Source organism: Schistocerca cancellata, chromosome 4 (assembly GCF_023864275.1).
Source record: "Schistocerca cancellata isolate TAMUIC-IGC-003103 chromosome 4, iqSchCanc2.1, whole genome shotgun sequence".
In the NCBI taxonomy this organism is placed as follows: domain Eukaryota; kingdom Metazoa; phylum Arthropoda; class Insecta; order Orthoptera; family Acrididae; genus Schistocerca; species Schistocerca cancellata.
This window is the reverse complement of record NC_064629.1, coordinates 138,892,554-138,907,892: the sequence shown is the minus strand read 5'-3', so window position 1 is coordinate 138,907,892 and position 15,339 is coordinate 138,892,554. Positions and strand designations below refer to the sequence as shown.

Below are 15,339 nucleotides of genomic sequence, written 5' to 3'. Positions count from 1 at the left end.
TATTTGTACCTCAAGAAGAAATGGCTGAAATATATTTTACCACTGTAAATGAAGCACCTTCTTAAGTGAGCTGTACCATTGAAATCTATTCCTAATATCATTCTTTCAGCAGTGTCAAATTCTTTATATGTAACTATGGTCATGTCAAGGGCAGGTTCAGTAGAGAATTTCTTTGTATAGGGCCCTACACCACTGCCAATTTGTCACGTGCAGTTCTAAGTAATGAACAACATGTAACTTTACACAAGAGAGAAGAAATGACAGGATGGATACAGTGTATGTACATAGTCCATTTTTTTTCGAATAGCATCAAGTAGCCCACCAAGCTTAAAGCCCCTATCTAACAGACATGTTACACTCTATGTCTTACTTGACAGCTACAAATTTCAAACAGTAGTAGTCTGTGAAAGCAAAGGTCACAAAAATATTAGTGATACTGCATGAACACAGCATTGTTCATCATTAAAACCCTTGACTCAATTACTAACTAGCAACTGCGGCCACAAGATATATCACATCACTATGGTGTTACAATCAGTCCATAACATCTCACATTGTAGTATCACAGCAAAATACACAAATTTATTTTTATTTAATAGATATCTCAGAATGTAACAGAAAATTGCACCTGTTCGTTGATGTCCCACTCTTATCTCTGTCCTGTTTTTCACGGTCACGGTCACGGTCACGGTCACGGTCCCTGTCTCTTTCTCGATCACGGTCACGTTTCTCCCGATGATCCCAGTTAGTTTCACGTGACTGTACCTCTGCGTGCTTGGTTCCACCTCCACTCACTGGTGGAAATGTGGCTGTAGAATTTTTGTTCTCCTCTTTAATTGCATTATATGCTGAAAGGAAATAATCAAAGTTTGTAGTTCAATATAAGAACTACTGAATCAACAAATGAAGAAATGTAGCAACCTGGCAAATACTTGGCAGGAAATAATGCATTAAATAACCACAAAATTAACATCCTTACAATTAATTAAGAAAATGGTGTCACTCACAATATCCAGTGATTTATTGTGCTATATAACAAGTTCGTTTATTTGGATAGAAGCGTATGGGGCCAGAAGACGGCATAATGAAATGCCAAAACTGGTTACTTTCAGAATAAAATAAAATCTTAAAAGTATATGACTATTGGTGAATTTTATTGACATTGACAATTAATTACCAGCCGATGTCCCCCAGTCAGGATGATGATGATGATGATGATGATGATAGACCAACAAAAATAGAAACGTGGTTCCTAAAAAATGTGGGAGATGCCAGCCTCTTCAGTAGTTGCATGGGCAACAATCATGATGATTCACTGATCTGGACTCTTAACACTAGTCTTGCTATGTTGGTGCTGAAGCACAGCTAAATGCAACAGGAAACCACAGCTGTTATCTTTCCCTGATGACCTGCAGCTGTGTTGTATGGCTTAATGATGGCATTCTGCTGCATTAAATATTCTGGAGATAAAACAGTTCCCCTTTCAGATTTCAAGGCAGGGACTATTCTCAGGAGGATGTAATCAGAAAAAGAAATCTTGTGTTCTATGGATAAGAGTGTGGAATGTTAGATCCCTTAATCTTATAGAAAGGTTAGAAAACTTAAAAAGAGAAAGGTGTGTGTTGATGTCAGACAGAGCAGTGAAATGTCACAGCAACAAGAATAGGCTTTCTGGTCACATGAGTACAGGGTTATCAATACAAACTCAAATAAGGGTAATGCAGGTCTAATAATGAGAAACAGGAATGCAGATGAACTATTATGAACAGCAGAGTGGACAGATTATTACAGCCCAGATAGATACAAAATCTTGACACACCACAGTAGTACATACATATGTGCATACATAAATAAATAAATAAATACATATATGGCCACTAGACTGAATTTTCATTCCAGTAACAATCCCCAAAGATTGTAGCAAAGCCATTTCTCCACTATATCCTTTGCTAGTCCCAGGAAGAACTTCTGTGAAGTCTGAAGACACATTTGAGTCTCACTCTGGTACATAGTTTCAGTCCGCCAGGAAGTTTCATACATGACTACTACCGCACTTATGGGAATCTAAGCGCACTTTTTATTTTACCATATGCAGTACTCAAAATTGGTGCATGCACAAGATTTGATGGCTCATTACATTCGAGTATAAACTTGAATTTTCTGCTCAGTGACAACATTGAAGATGCTGAAGTAAAAATTTTGGGATTCCCCCGTGAAAGGAGGAAAACTGGGCAACCTGTGACTAGTGATACCATAAGAAAAAAAAGCAAAGAAGTCGTTGCAATTCTTAATATAACAAGGCAAGGGTTTAAGGCTAGTCATGGATGGGTTTATCACTTTACGAAAGACGTGGGGTTACTTCTACAACACTCTACAACAGTATGCCAAAAGCTCCTGTAGGACTTTGAGAAAAAGCTGCAAAATACTTTGGAAAGAGAAGAATTTTTTGATGGGACAAATCGGTAAAACTGATGAGATGCTAATTTTGTTTGATTTGCCACATAATTACACAGCTGATGACAAGGGGACAAAAGAAGTTACCATCAAAACATAAGGGTTTGAAATATAGTGCATACCTGTAATGTTGGCAATCACTGCGGATGGGTGCAAACTTCCCCTTCCTTAATCTTCATGTGGAAAACAAGCCCCAAGACCCTTAAAAATGTAAAGCTGTTCCTTGATGACATCACTGTTCAAAATCAAGAGAGGGGATGGGTGACTAACTTCAAACCTTGACTGGCTCTGAAACATATGGGAACTGCATCCTGATGGGCTTTCCAAACTACAATCAATGCTTTGCCTTGATGTATTTCATGGTCATCTCACTAATGAGGTAAAAAAGAAGCTCCACAGTGTAGCCAGTGATCTTGTTATTATTCCTGGAGTAATAACTTCTGCGTTACAGCATCTGCATGTTAGTATAAATAACCTATTCACATGTTACATTCAGCAACAGTACAAAAAAAGGTTTTGTTAATCAAACTGTGAACTGACACTGACAGGAAGAATTAAGCTAGTTGCAGCCCACATTATTGCACACTGTGTCTGCAAAACATTTCCTGGAGCCGATGTGAACTCTGACCATGATTTATTCATTGTGAAAGCCAGACTAAAGCTGACAAAATTACAAAAATGTAGGAAAATTAAGGAGATGAGACACTGATAAGTTGAAACAACCTGAACTACTTGTGATTGTCAAAGGGAACATTAGGCAAAAAGTAATACAAGAAAAGAGAAATAGGTAGCCTTGAGAGATGGAATAGCAAAGCCACCAGAGGATCAAATAGGCAAAAAGACATCACTCAGCAGAAATCCTTGATAGATCAAAGGAGAAAATGCATAAAAACCAGACAAGTGTATTACTCGCACTTTAAGGGTTCCATACAAACTTAATTATGTATGCAGATAGTTCATCTGTAGGTTTTGATGAGTGAGTTTGAGAGTATCAAAATATGTGACATAACTGGCTGCCTCTTTTGATTGCACTGACTTAGAAGCTTAAATATTTTTACACAGAAAAGGAACTGTGGACCTTAGTATCTGACAAATTTTCAACTTTATATCTCTACTCATTTCTGAGAGGAAGTTGTCATTAACAGACAGACAACAAAGTGATCCTATAACCCTAAAAATGCAGCAAATAAAACAGGTAAAGGTAAAACAGATATCTACAAAATGAGATTGGCAGAAAATGTAAAATGGCAATTCACATATGGCTACAGGAGAAATACAAAGTCGTAGAAGCATGCATGACTACAGTAAAGGTAAGTGCCACATAAGGAAAGCTGAAGAAACTTTTGGAAAAATGTGGCCAACTGTAAGAGCAAGAAGAGCTTAGATGGCACACCACTACTAAGCCAATACTAAGCAGAGAAGGAAAAGGTTGAAAGGTGGAAGGAATATATATACAAGGACCATATAAAGGAAACATACCAGACAACAATATTATGGGAAGAGGAGATGAAGTATCAATAGATGAGATGAGGTTCACATAAAGAACTAGGCAATAGGTCAAAGTAAGCAACCTAGAGTAGACAACATAGCTTCATGTGTGTGAGAGAGAAAGAGAGAGAGAGAGAGAGAGAGAGAGAGATGATGGTAACTGTCCCTGGGTGCTGCACCATGTGCTTTGTGTGTATTTGCAGTCTAGATCAACAAAGGATTCATTCCAAAGCTAGAAAATTTCTTTTTCTTTTGTGTGTGCCTGTCAATGACTCAACACTTCTGCTATTCAGTTAGTGGTCTCTTTTACACCTACATTATATTTTCACAGTTGGTCATTCATCATCAGCTGCTTTAAAAGAATATATTTTGTATTTTGAATGACACATCTATCGAAATTGTCAATTTTCAGCTCCTTCCTAGAATGCTTCTTAGTTAGTGTGATAAATGACCCCATTTCCTTGCTAACATTAAAACTCTCACTAACAATATGTTTAAAGCTGCTTGCAAATACTTAGTGCTGACAACTAGTACTTAAATGCTTTTAAAATCAATAGGCTGCCTTGGAGAGTAAGTAAGGGACCAAATACAAATTCAAGGTTCCAACATAGAATCTTCAGTCAGCACCTGGATTTTTTCTGTTGTTTTTCAGCTCTTTCATATCTAGCTATTATTTATCAGCCACCCCCGGTATCTGAGTGGTCAGCACAACAGAATGTCCAATCCTAAGGGGCCAGGTTCAATTACCGGCTGGGTCGGAGATTTTCTCCACTCAGGGACTGGGTGTTGTGTTGTCCTAATCATCATCATTTCATCCCCATCGAAACCCAAGTCGCCGAAGTGGCGTCAAATCGAAATACTTGCACCTCAAAGACAGAACACAGCTTGCACTTTCCCTGTACAGGATGTCACTGTTTGTTTACCCGTATCACTGAAAGTGCTCGGTTCAAAAGTTGTGTGTATATGAATGCACTTTCTCACAACGCCAATTCCTGAAGAGCCCTAAAATACAAGAACCTTCCTGATGTTTTATGAACATTCAAATAAGTTTTGTGAACACACTGTTGGTCCTAATGGTTTGCTAATGGCTCCACCTCCCCCGTAAGACAAGAATGCAGCTAATGTGCATACTGACATCACGGCTGTAACTACAACTTCTGGATTATAAAATCATAGTTTGTGCTGGAAGAGTAAAAAATGATATATATGTCAGTCAACTCTGTATAGTTTAAGAGAAGCATCATTCAATGGATGAAATGCTTTGGAGAGCCATTAAAAGGTGAAACTGAGACAGTTCAACCTTCTGTTTTTCAGAGACTGCAGGTTTTGCCTGCAAAGAGATTTAAATGAACAAAACTGCAAGAGCTACATTGTTCACCAATGTGGGTCTAGCAACCGATATTGATAAAAGTGCAAAAAGGCATCAAGGACAGTATACGTGCGGTATGAACAGCATCTTTGTAGACCACACCTGGTGCACCGACCTCAGTTGCACAGGAGATGGCATTTTTAAACCTCCTGCCAGTGTGTAGTGAGGCAAGCTCGCTCTTCCATTACTCTCCACCACCAGAGAACACTGAATTTTCATGACCTCACTGCCTAGGAATGACTGGCTGTCATGTATTTTTAAGCAACACACTCAGAGCTTCACTCCAGCCTCAGTGAATCTACAAACTCTTTTATCAACCTCAGTATGGAAACTGCAGAGAGGAAAATACAGCGACATAGCATGGCGCTACCAAGCATTATGAGTTACCAGTGATTTATCCGATTGTATCAACATTCAAGACACTTTGCTTTTATCAAGAACATTATTCTCATTGTACATAACTCAGCACCACTGAAAGACCTACAGCACTTCAAAATTATATACATTTCTATTATTAAGAGTACATATTATAAATAAACTTACTGATGTGTTACCTTTTCATAAATGTCCAACTGTCTTATGTGGCCACCTCTATTACTGACACAACAACATGTGTACAGAACGACCATCCACATACACTTTATGTACCATTTACAGTATTTTATGAAGTGAACAATTCAACACAGACACTAGAGAAGGACGATGATTCTCCTTAGGTATGAAACCGCATTTAGCTTGCGTAGTGCCAGCAGACTACTTTCATATGGCCAGATGTCAATAAATACCCTTCTCCAGATACCCCTGATGAATGAATTAAAAGTTACATACAAGATGTGGCTATAAAATAATGGGACTAATGCTGTCAAGAGTAATTACACATGCGCCAAAAATGAATGACCAATAGCTGTGAAGAGTGAAGCCTTCTCATTTGAATATGGCACCTCTGATGCCTATAGACAAATTGGTGCAGCTGTTGCCTTCGTTTGTGTAAGAGCTGTCATTTTGTTTTGCCGGAAAAATGGTAAGTGTCATAATGGAGCAATGAATTACTGTGAAGTTTCACATGAAACTTTGAAAAACTGCTACCGAAACCTATCTTTTAGTAAAAGAAATGTATGGTGCAAACAATTCATCATATAAACAAGCTTTTGAGTGCTTCATGCACTTTTAAGATGGCTGAAAAGACACTGAAGATGACTCATGCTTAGGTTGCCCTTCAACTTCAAAAACGGATAAATATATAAAAAAAATAGATAACCTGATTCGATCTGACTATCGATTGAGTATTCGATCAATTGCTGAAACAGTAAGAAATGAAAAGAATGGGTAAGTCAAATTTTACATGACCAATTTAACATGAGAAATGCGTGCATGAAACTAGAGCCAAAAATTCTCATGTTTGAACAAAAAGTTCATAAAAATGTTTGTACTGACACTTTGAATACCACTGAAAATGATCCTAATATCTTGGAAAGACTGATGACATGTGACATATATTGGTTTTTCACTTACGCTACTAAAACTACACTCTGTGCCAGATATCTTTAAAGCGTGGGTGACATCACAGAGAGAATGGCCGCAGAGCTCGGCACAAGAGTATGTACACTGAACAGCAAACATGGACTGTAAGTAATCACCTTCAATCATTGTCAGACAGCACATTTACTCCTTCCAGTTCTCCATCATCTTCAGAGTGAGAACCATCATAATCACTGTCATTATCACTACCTATGCCACCTAAATGTATTATTACTTTATCAATTTCACCATCTAAAGAGATTTCTCGTTGCACGTATTCTCGCTCAATTTTTTTTTTAACACGTTTGCACAACAGAATCTAATCTTCTTTATTCGCTGAATTAAACTTCTCCTCGCACAAATTTTCACAGGTTTATGCTACAGAGAACGTTTCTAGAAGCTACCCAACCTTTCACAATAGACCAGATGTTATCTATCAGATTTAATTCCGGGTGGTAAGGTGGAAGGCGTAAGGCAACACGACCAACAGTTTACAGAATCTTATCGACGAAATACTTGATGGGCCTTGTCTCGGTTCTTAGAACAAGCTCATACAGAACAGGTTTCAGCATGTCATCAAAGAAGGGGATATGTTCCTTTGTTAGCCACTTTCTAATATCATCTTCATTATGATATGGAGCACTTTCAAGTATTAGTGCACAGAGTTAGGTTTTAAATTGAGGATCACCTTTCCTGTCATTCACTTCTCACAATTTTGTTGGTTCACATGGCTGTATAATCTCCCATTGCTCGACTTGGCTTCCATTTGACAGGTGTATTACGAATGAAGCCATTTTCACCACCTGCTTGAGTTGTTGTTAGGCTTTGACACTTTGATACTGGTTTGAGGAGACCACAAATTGTACTATCACTCCACGATTTTCCACCTACATGTGATGATAAAATTACAGTTTCATTAACTTAAACAATGTCCCAGTTTTCCTTACTAAATTGTTTAATTGCTTCAAATACACAATTCTTTTTTCTTGAATGTTGCTTCTCTATCTAACAGTATGAGCCTGCTTTATTATTATTATTATTATTATTATTATTATTATTTATTTTCCCCCCAGCAGCAGAAATCTATGTTCTTCAATAACCACCTTACACTTGTGTTGCTATCAAGTCTATAGCTTCTTTCAACTTCTGTTTAATTCCTTCCACTGTAGACAATGGGTTTTTGTTCAGAGGAAAGTTGTAAGCAAATCTCCTGACGACAACCTCATCAAAACTGTCAATGTCTATAGTTGTTTTGCATTTATGTATTTTCAACCGAAGTTACAAATTTCCTTCCTCTGCCAGATTCTGATAGCTTACCTTCCCTTTTAATTTTCTGGATAGTGCTACCCGTGAACTCATCTTCCATAAACATTAAAATTTTACATACAATCTCCAGAGATTGACTATTCTGTTTCCTGCCTTTCAATTCTGATGTACTAAAAGGCATCATAATTTTCATCTTAAGTCATTGCACACTAGTAACACAAACACGGAAAAAACAACAACAGACACATGTGGGAGACTGAAGGCTGCCAAATGTATTAGCACTGAACAGTGCCTTTCCGTGCATGTGCAGTGGCAACAGCACTTACACTTTAATGGTTATGAAGATTTCAGATACCTGTCGTGAAGTGCAAGCATCGATCCGTGCACTGAAAGGGACCAATGTCACCGAGAGCAAAAGAAGTTCGAATGAGCATATCGAGACCCAAAAATGAGGATTTTTTTCACACGCACATTGATGGAATTGTATATCTTCACTGGGTTCCTGAAGGTCAAACTATTAATCAGCATTACTAACTGGAGGTTATTGCTCAACTCAGTGGAAAAAATATCCACAATGAGGCAGAACAAGTCTCCAGTTCTGCATCATGACAATGCAGTAGCTCATACCACATCACCTATTAAGATGTTTCTAGCAAAGTACAGCATCCCAGTGTTAGCCCACCCGCATTATTCACCTGACCTAGCACAATGTGATTTATCTATTCCCTGAGGTCAATTCTGCATCAAAAGGAACAAGATTTCAGTCCACTGAAGCAGTGAAAGAAAAAGTGGCATGTGTCATCAAGAAGTTCACAGAGGACGACTTTTAGCACTGCTTCCATCAATGGAAAATTCACATGGAGTGTTACAGGGATAGAGGGAGAAGGTATATTGACAGTGATAACTAAATACGTATGTTTTTGAAACAAAATGTTTTAAGCAATAGTCCCATTACTTCATAACCACACCTCATATATCATATCAGGGAAGTCGGTAACAATACAATCCTGCAAGATGACAACACTCAGCATCACTGGGTTTGTCGCACGCATAAACATCTTCAATGCCAACCAACTGCCGACTTAAATCTCTTAATCCTGTACAGCATATATGGGATGCTCCCGAGAGGCACTCACCGTTGTTCTCCCCTGAAGTGTCACACATTAAGACCAATTTTGTAAGACAAATGATTTTACTAACTAAGAGTAAAATGTTTGCACCTGTTACTGTCCTTCAAAGTAGTCACCAGCATTGTGTAGAATCCGCTGCCAGCGATGTGGAAGGCATAGTATACCGTTAGCAGGGCCTGTTCTGTTGATGGTGCGAATGGAGTGGTCTACTGCCTGTCCAATCTCTGGAACAGTTCTGAAGCGAATGCCACGAAGTGGTTCCTTCATCTTCAGAATTAAATCAAGTCACAAGGACTTAAGTCCGGGGAGTATGGTGGATGGTACAGTACTTACCACTCCCATCGACCGAACAGAGCAGCCGCAGTTTGCGCTGTATGCGCCCATGCATTGTTGTGCAAAATGATGGGTGGGTTGCGCAGAAAGTGTCACCGCTTCTTTCGCAAAGCTAGTCATAGATGATGCTTCAAAAACGAACAGTAATACTGTGCATTGACTGTCTGCCGTGGAGGAACGTAATGCGTTAGGATAACACCAACACAGTCATACACGAGAATCACCATAACTTTAGACCACTCCATTCGCACCATCAACAGAACGGGCTCTGCTAACAGTATACTACGCCTTCCACATCGCTGGCAACGGGTTCTACACAACATTGGTGACTACTTTGAAGGACAGTAACAGGTGCAAACATGTAACTCTTTTGTATCGGTTGTGAATAAATAGTTTCCACTATTTAAGTTCCAACCATCGTATAAATTCTTTGCCTCAAGCTATGGTTTCAGATTTTATTTATTCCATGCCATGTGCTGAATATGAGTCTGATCACAGTCAACACTCAACTTTTCAGTAATTTTGGTGATTTTTGTTTAATATGCAAAACGATATACTTCCATATAATCTTCCTTCTTTTGCACATAATAAATTAACATTTGCTGATACTGTCGATCCCCCCCTCCCCCAAACATGGCATTTTATGCCCTCTGCTACAGTCAATAACTTTCCCTGCAACTCACTCATTCTCAACCTGTAGGGCACACCCCCTATTGGGGTGGGGGTTGGGGGGGGGGGGTGGTAGGGGGGCAGAGAGCATGAGATTATTGAAAAGAAGAAAATATGAAGTCATAAACAGATTAATTTTCTGAAAGAAAAGTAAAGCAGAATACATTCTGACATAATAAAAACTTAAGATTCACATTTACACTGATACAATGCACGAAAAATTGGACTGTTTAGTAGTGCACAATGATTCTATAATTAATGTTTCAATCTACACTAAAAACAAGTTCTGTAATTATAAGTGATTCCCTTGGATCTGGCTTGCAAAGCAACATTTTTCGAACGAGGATTTAATATACGAAACATAGACACTCTTAATTCTATTTCTATGTTTAGCTGAGATCTTTGTCTTTAAAGCAGTCAATGCAGAAAAACTGGGTTGTTGTAGGAAGTTGAGAATGTTGATGGTACATGAAATGTTCATTTTCAGTGTGGAAAACTCATCAGTACTCCCACAACTAAAATTCAAAGAGCGAATTATTACTAAACTGTCTTTTGACTTCAACACTTGCCATGAAGTCTACGAACACCACTACCTCGGCAGCTGAAAGACCTTTGGGAGTATGTTTGCACACTACCTGTAAGACAGAGGAATAGGGGGTCATCGTTTCCGGTTTTGTCAAGGTAGTGGATCAGTGTTGCAAAAAAGCAAGCAATAAATTTACTTATTCTTGATAACTGGTAAGGTTTCTAACTTTGCAGCTTTAGCATCAAAATGTATATAAAGTAATCACATGTGGAAAAAGGTGGTGGTGGGAGGGGAGTTAAAATTATGATCAAAAATTGAGTCGTGAATACTGAAAAGTTGTGATATGCCACTGTAACCCAAAGTTCCAACATTTCAACTTCCCATCCATCTTCGTTCACTTAGTTCCCATTCATCTTCATTCACTTAGTTTTTTTTCTTTGCCTACCCTTCAGAATATGGACCATTTAGTGATCACTGAAACATAATTATGGTTTCTCAGAAGAAAATATCTTCAAGACCAATTTATTTAGGCTCTTATAATTCATTTACACCATCTGCCAAACACCTGTCATTGCTTCCGGCTGCAAAAAACTTATTACACGAACTTATATCCAAATACTAAAAGGCTTTCATCAGCTTCAACCAAAATTTGCTGTCTGCATACAGAACCGTATGTCTCCATAAATGGTATTCAAAACTCAGTCTCGTCAGGCCAATGTTTGTAGCATTTATTCGAGCAAACATTCCCACAAAAATACTTTGTGAATTCAATAAACACAAAATTTCTTTCACGTCATCAAAGGATGAGCCATCTTGACTTACATCATCATTCTTTGTAAATTGTGCTAAACCAATTCACTGGTTTGTTTTGTTTTTTGGGTGCAAAACCAACTAGGGTCATACATACCCATGTCAGAACTGCAGAACACTAAGGAAAAAAAGGAGTTAAAAACGACTACACATTAAGCCCAATCAAACGAAGGAAAGACAGCTAAAAACAGGGATGTGGAGAAATGTACATAAAATACACCATAGAGAAACAGAGGTCCTGAACTAGAGATTAAATGTCCATCGCCATACCGCTACGATGAATAAAAAATAAAACGTAATCTACAACCCACATGTAGTTTGCTAAAATGGACGATAACTCAGACGGAAAATATAAATGAGAACGTAACTGGTTAAAAAAGGGGAATTCCGTCAGGAAATGACAAACCATCAGCGGTTGAGGGCAATAAGCACACAATGATTAGGGAGCACCACTTAACAAATGGCGATGGCTAAAAAGACAGCCCAATACACAACCTACCTAAATTATCTCCTTGCAGCAAGAGGGCTGAGAGGAGGTCGTCTAAGCCAATGAGAGAGGCTTAATTCTCCGGAGCTTGTACCCATGAAGGGAGAACCAGTCATGAGGTCAAAGTGACACCGCCTGCTGATAGACAGCAACACAGAGATCACTGGAGGCAATATAAAAACTAGCGGACTGAGGTACAAGGACGGCAGCCTTGGCGGCAGCGTCACCGGCCTTGTTTCCTGTCAGAACAACATGACCAGGAACCCACATAAACATCAGGGTGGCTCCACCAAGAGTGAGCAAGTGACAGCTTTCCTGGACCTGTTGCATTAAGAGATGGACAGTGTACAACACACAGAGGGTTTGAAGGGCACTAAGAAAGTTGGAGCAGATGACAATTGAAAAACCTGTGTTGCTGGGTGCACTGCGTGGCCTGATACATGGTGAAAAGCTCTGCTGTAAATACTGAGCAGTATTCCAGAAGCTGATACCAAAAAATGTTGGTGACAATGATGAAGGCGCACCCGACACCACTGTCAGCTGAAGAGCCATCAGTGTACACAAATGTACTATTGCGAAGTTCTGAGCGAAGGTCATGGAAGTGAAGGCAATAGGGCGAGGCTGGAGTAGTCTCTTCAGAAGTGAATGAAAGCCCAGGCGGACAGGATGGCCACACGAAGCCAAGGTGGCGAAGGGTTCACACCCATCTGGAAAGTGGCAGGTAGCTTGAAGTTAAGTTGCCGGAGCAAGAGCTGAAAGCAAACTCCAGCATGTAACAGTTCACTGTAAATGTCTTCATCTATTTTAAGAGACTATCTTCCAATATGAGACACTGTCTTTGAGAGTCTAACTCAGTCTACAAAAGGTCCAAAACTAAGCTAAATTAAACTCCCACTCAAACAGGCCATGAAGGCCCAGTGGTACCGACCGCCTGCCATGTCATCCTTAGCCCACAGGTATCATTGGATGCGGATATGGAGGGACATGTAGTCAACACACCACTCTCCCGGTCATATGTCAGTTTACAAGACTGGACCCACTACTTCTCAATCAAGTACACTACTGCTCATTAATTTCGATACATCCTGATATTTCAGATTTACAACACAAATCAAACATTATTTCTCACAAAATATAATTATATTAACTTCCACATATATAATACAATCACAATCATTATATTTTACTTTCATCAAAGTATCCTCCTTTGGATTTAATGACTGCCTCACTAACTCGAGGCATGCGGTTAATCAGTTTTTGTATGTATCGTGAATCCATATGATTCCACACATCCTTACTAATATTCCAGAGATGTTTCTTTCTGGATATATTAATTTCCCTGATACGTCTGTCCATTTCATTCCAGACCATATTAATGGGATTACAATCGGGGCTTTGGGATGGCCGTACCATATCATTCAGTACTTTCTGTTTTTCCTTTGATGCAATGTAGTTCGTACAGTATGCCCACAGATGTTTTGGGTCATTATCCTGTTCTAAGGTGAACCCTTTCCCTATTAAATGCAATCCACTTCATATTGCATGATACTGAACTATGCGGTAGTGCTGCTTCTGATCCATATATCCTTCTATTTCCACAATGTTGCCAACTCTATCTCTGGCAAAACATCCCCAAACCATAATAGAACCTCCACCGCATTTAACTGTAGGTAGAACACACTGCTGGGATAGCCTTTCCCCTACAAATCTGTGAACAAATATTCTCTTTCTTGTTACAAAAATCTTGAACTTGGATTCATCGGTGAATAACACCTTCGCCCACTCTTCCGATGTCCAAATATGATGTCTTCTAGCCCATTCAAGTCTCTTCTGTTTATTTATGGATGTTGGAAGCGGGTTTTCTTGCTGTGACACATCCTTTCAAGCAGGCTTCAGTCAGTCTCCTCCTTACTGTTGCAACAGATATTTTTGTCGTGTTCATTTCTACCAATTCTGCACAAATCTGGGGCACTGTTTTGAGTCTATTTCTCTTACTGGTAATTCTGCTAAATTTATCATTACTTTTAGTTCTTTTACGAGGTCATCCTGGTCGTGGTATGTCATTATTATTACCCGTTGTCTTCTGGCGGTGGAGGATGTATTGCACTCCCCCTATAGACACATTACACTTTTCGCAATTTGGTGAATAGATAAACCTGCTTGGCTAAGTGCTGCAATTGCAGCACGTTTTTCTATGGATATCTCCACTCATGGAGCCATACTTCAGTGAGCACACTTCAATGTCACGAAGGAACTGACATGCAGGAACCACGTGTTGTGTATTGTAGCAATGCTTGCCATTCAATGCGGACATTACACCACTACAGGGAACAACAAAAGTGCACCAAATGCAGCATCCATCGACAATTAGGTAAACAAACATATCACATTTACGAACACAACATAGTTTGTTGGATACTATTGTATCTCGATAACTACAAACAAAAACCATTATGTGTACAACTGTTGTACTATTCCTTTGCTTCCTCAACTGTACCCCTGGTATTAGACCTTATCTACAGAGAACTAGATGTCATTGACTGGGTGTTTTGAAAGTAATGAGCGGTAGTGTAGCTCCTCAGTTTGCCTCACAAGGGCTGAGTGCACCCCACTTGCCAACAGCGCTTAGCAGACCAGATCCAAGTGCTAGTCCAGCCCGGCAGCACTTACCTTCGGTGATCTGACGGAAACCTGCGTTACCACTGTGGCAAGGCCATTGGCCTACAAAAGGTCCCATCTGAGGAAAATGGTTGTGAAGGTTGAGGTGGTAACACCACCCTTGCATTTTAATTGGGATACTATGCCAGAAAGTAAAGAAGTCAGAATTACTCTTTGATATGAACATCAAGGAAGCAAAGAACCCACACATGTCCCCAATAACCACAAACACTAAAAGGAAATTACTCTCAAAATTATATATACAGTATTAGCCTACTGAAGTGGAAACTACAAGGAAGAAAGCAGGTGGTGCTACTTTTTTAATCTGGCCAGACATATTGATGGGTCACTTCATATAGTTATTCTTAAGTCTGGCGACTTCGCTAGGTGCAGCATGGAAGGATACATTTGCCAGTGCCAGTTCACATGGCAAAACACCCACAGCAGATTTAATGGCTGCTGCAGATTGCCCCGCTCTCACTTGTCAACCAATCAAGATCTACAGCATGCTCTCCAGTGCACCTATTGATGGCAATGCTGTGCTACATAGTTTTCTCCTTGAGTGTGATTTGGACTTCACTGTTACACACTAAAGAGGTTTGGCTAGCACACAAATTTGCTGGTCTGCCTG

At 39.4% G+C, this 15,339-nt stretch overlaps 1 protein-coding gene across 2 annotated transcripts in view; it reads right to left on the bottom strand.

Annotated features, from left to right (window-relative positions):
- The window catches only part of LOC126183212 (cyclin-T-like), a 113,670-nt gene that overhangs the window by 34,256 nt on the left and 64,075 nt on the right, over positions 1 to 15,339 (bottom strand). For both annotated transcript variants that reach the window (XM_049924996.1, XM_049924995.1), the window contains exon 8: positions 629 to 848. In XM_049924996.1, coding sequence (XP_049780953.1) covers positions 629 to 848 — 220 coding nt within the window. The remainder of the gene's footprint in view (positions 1 to 628; positions 849 to 15,339) is intronic.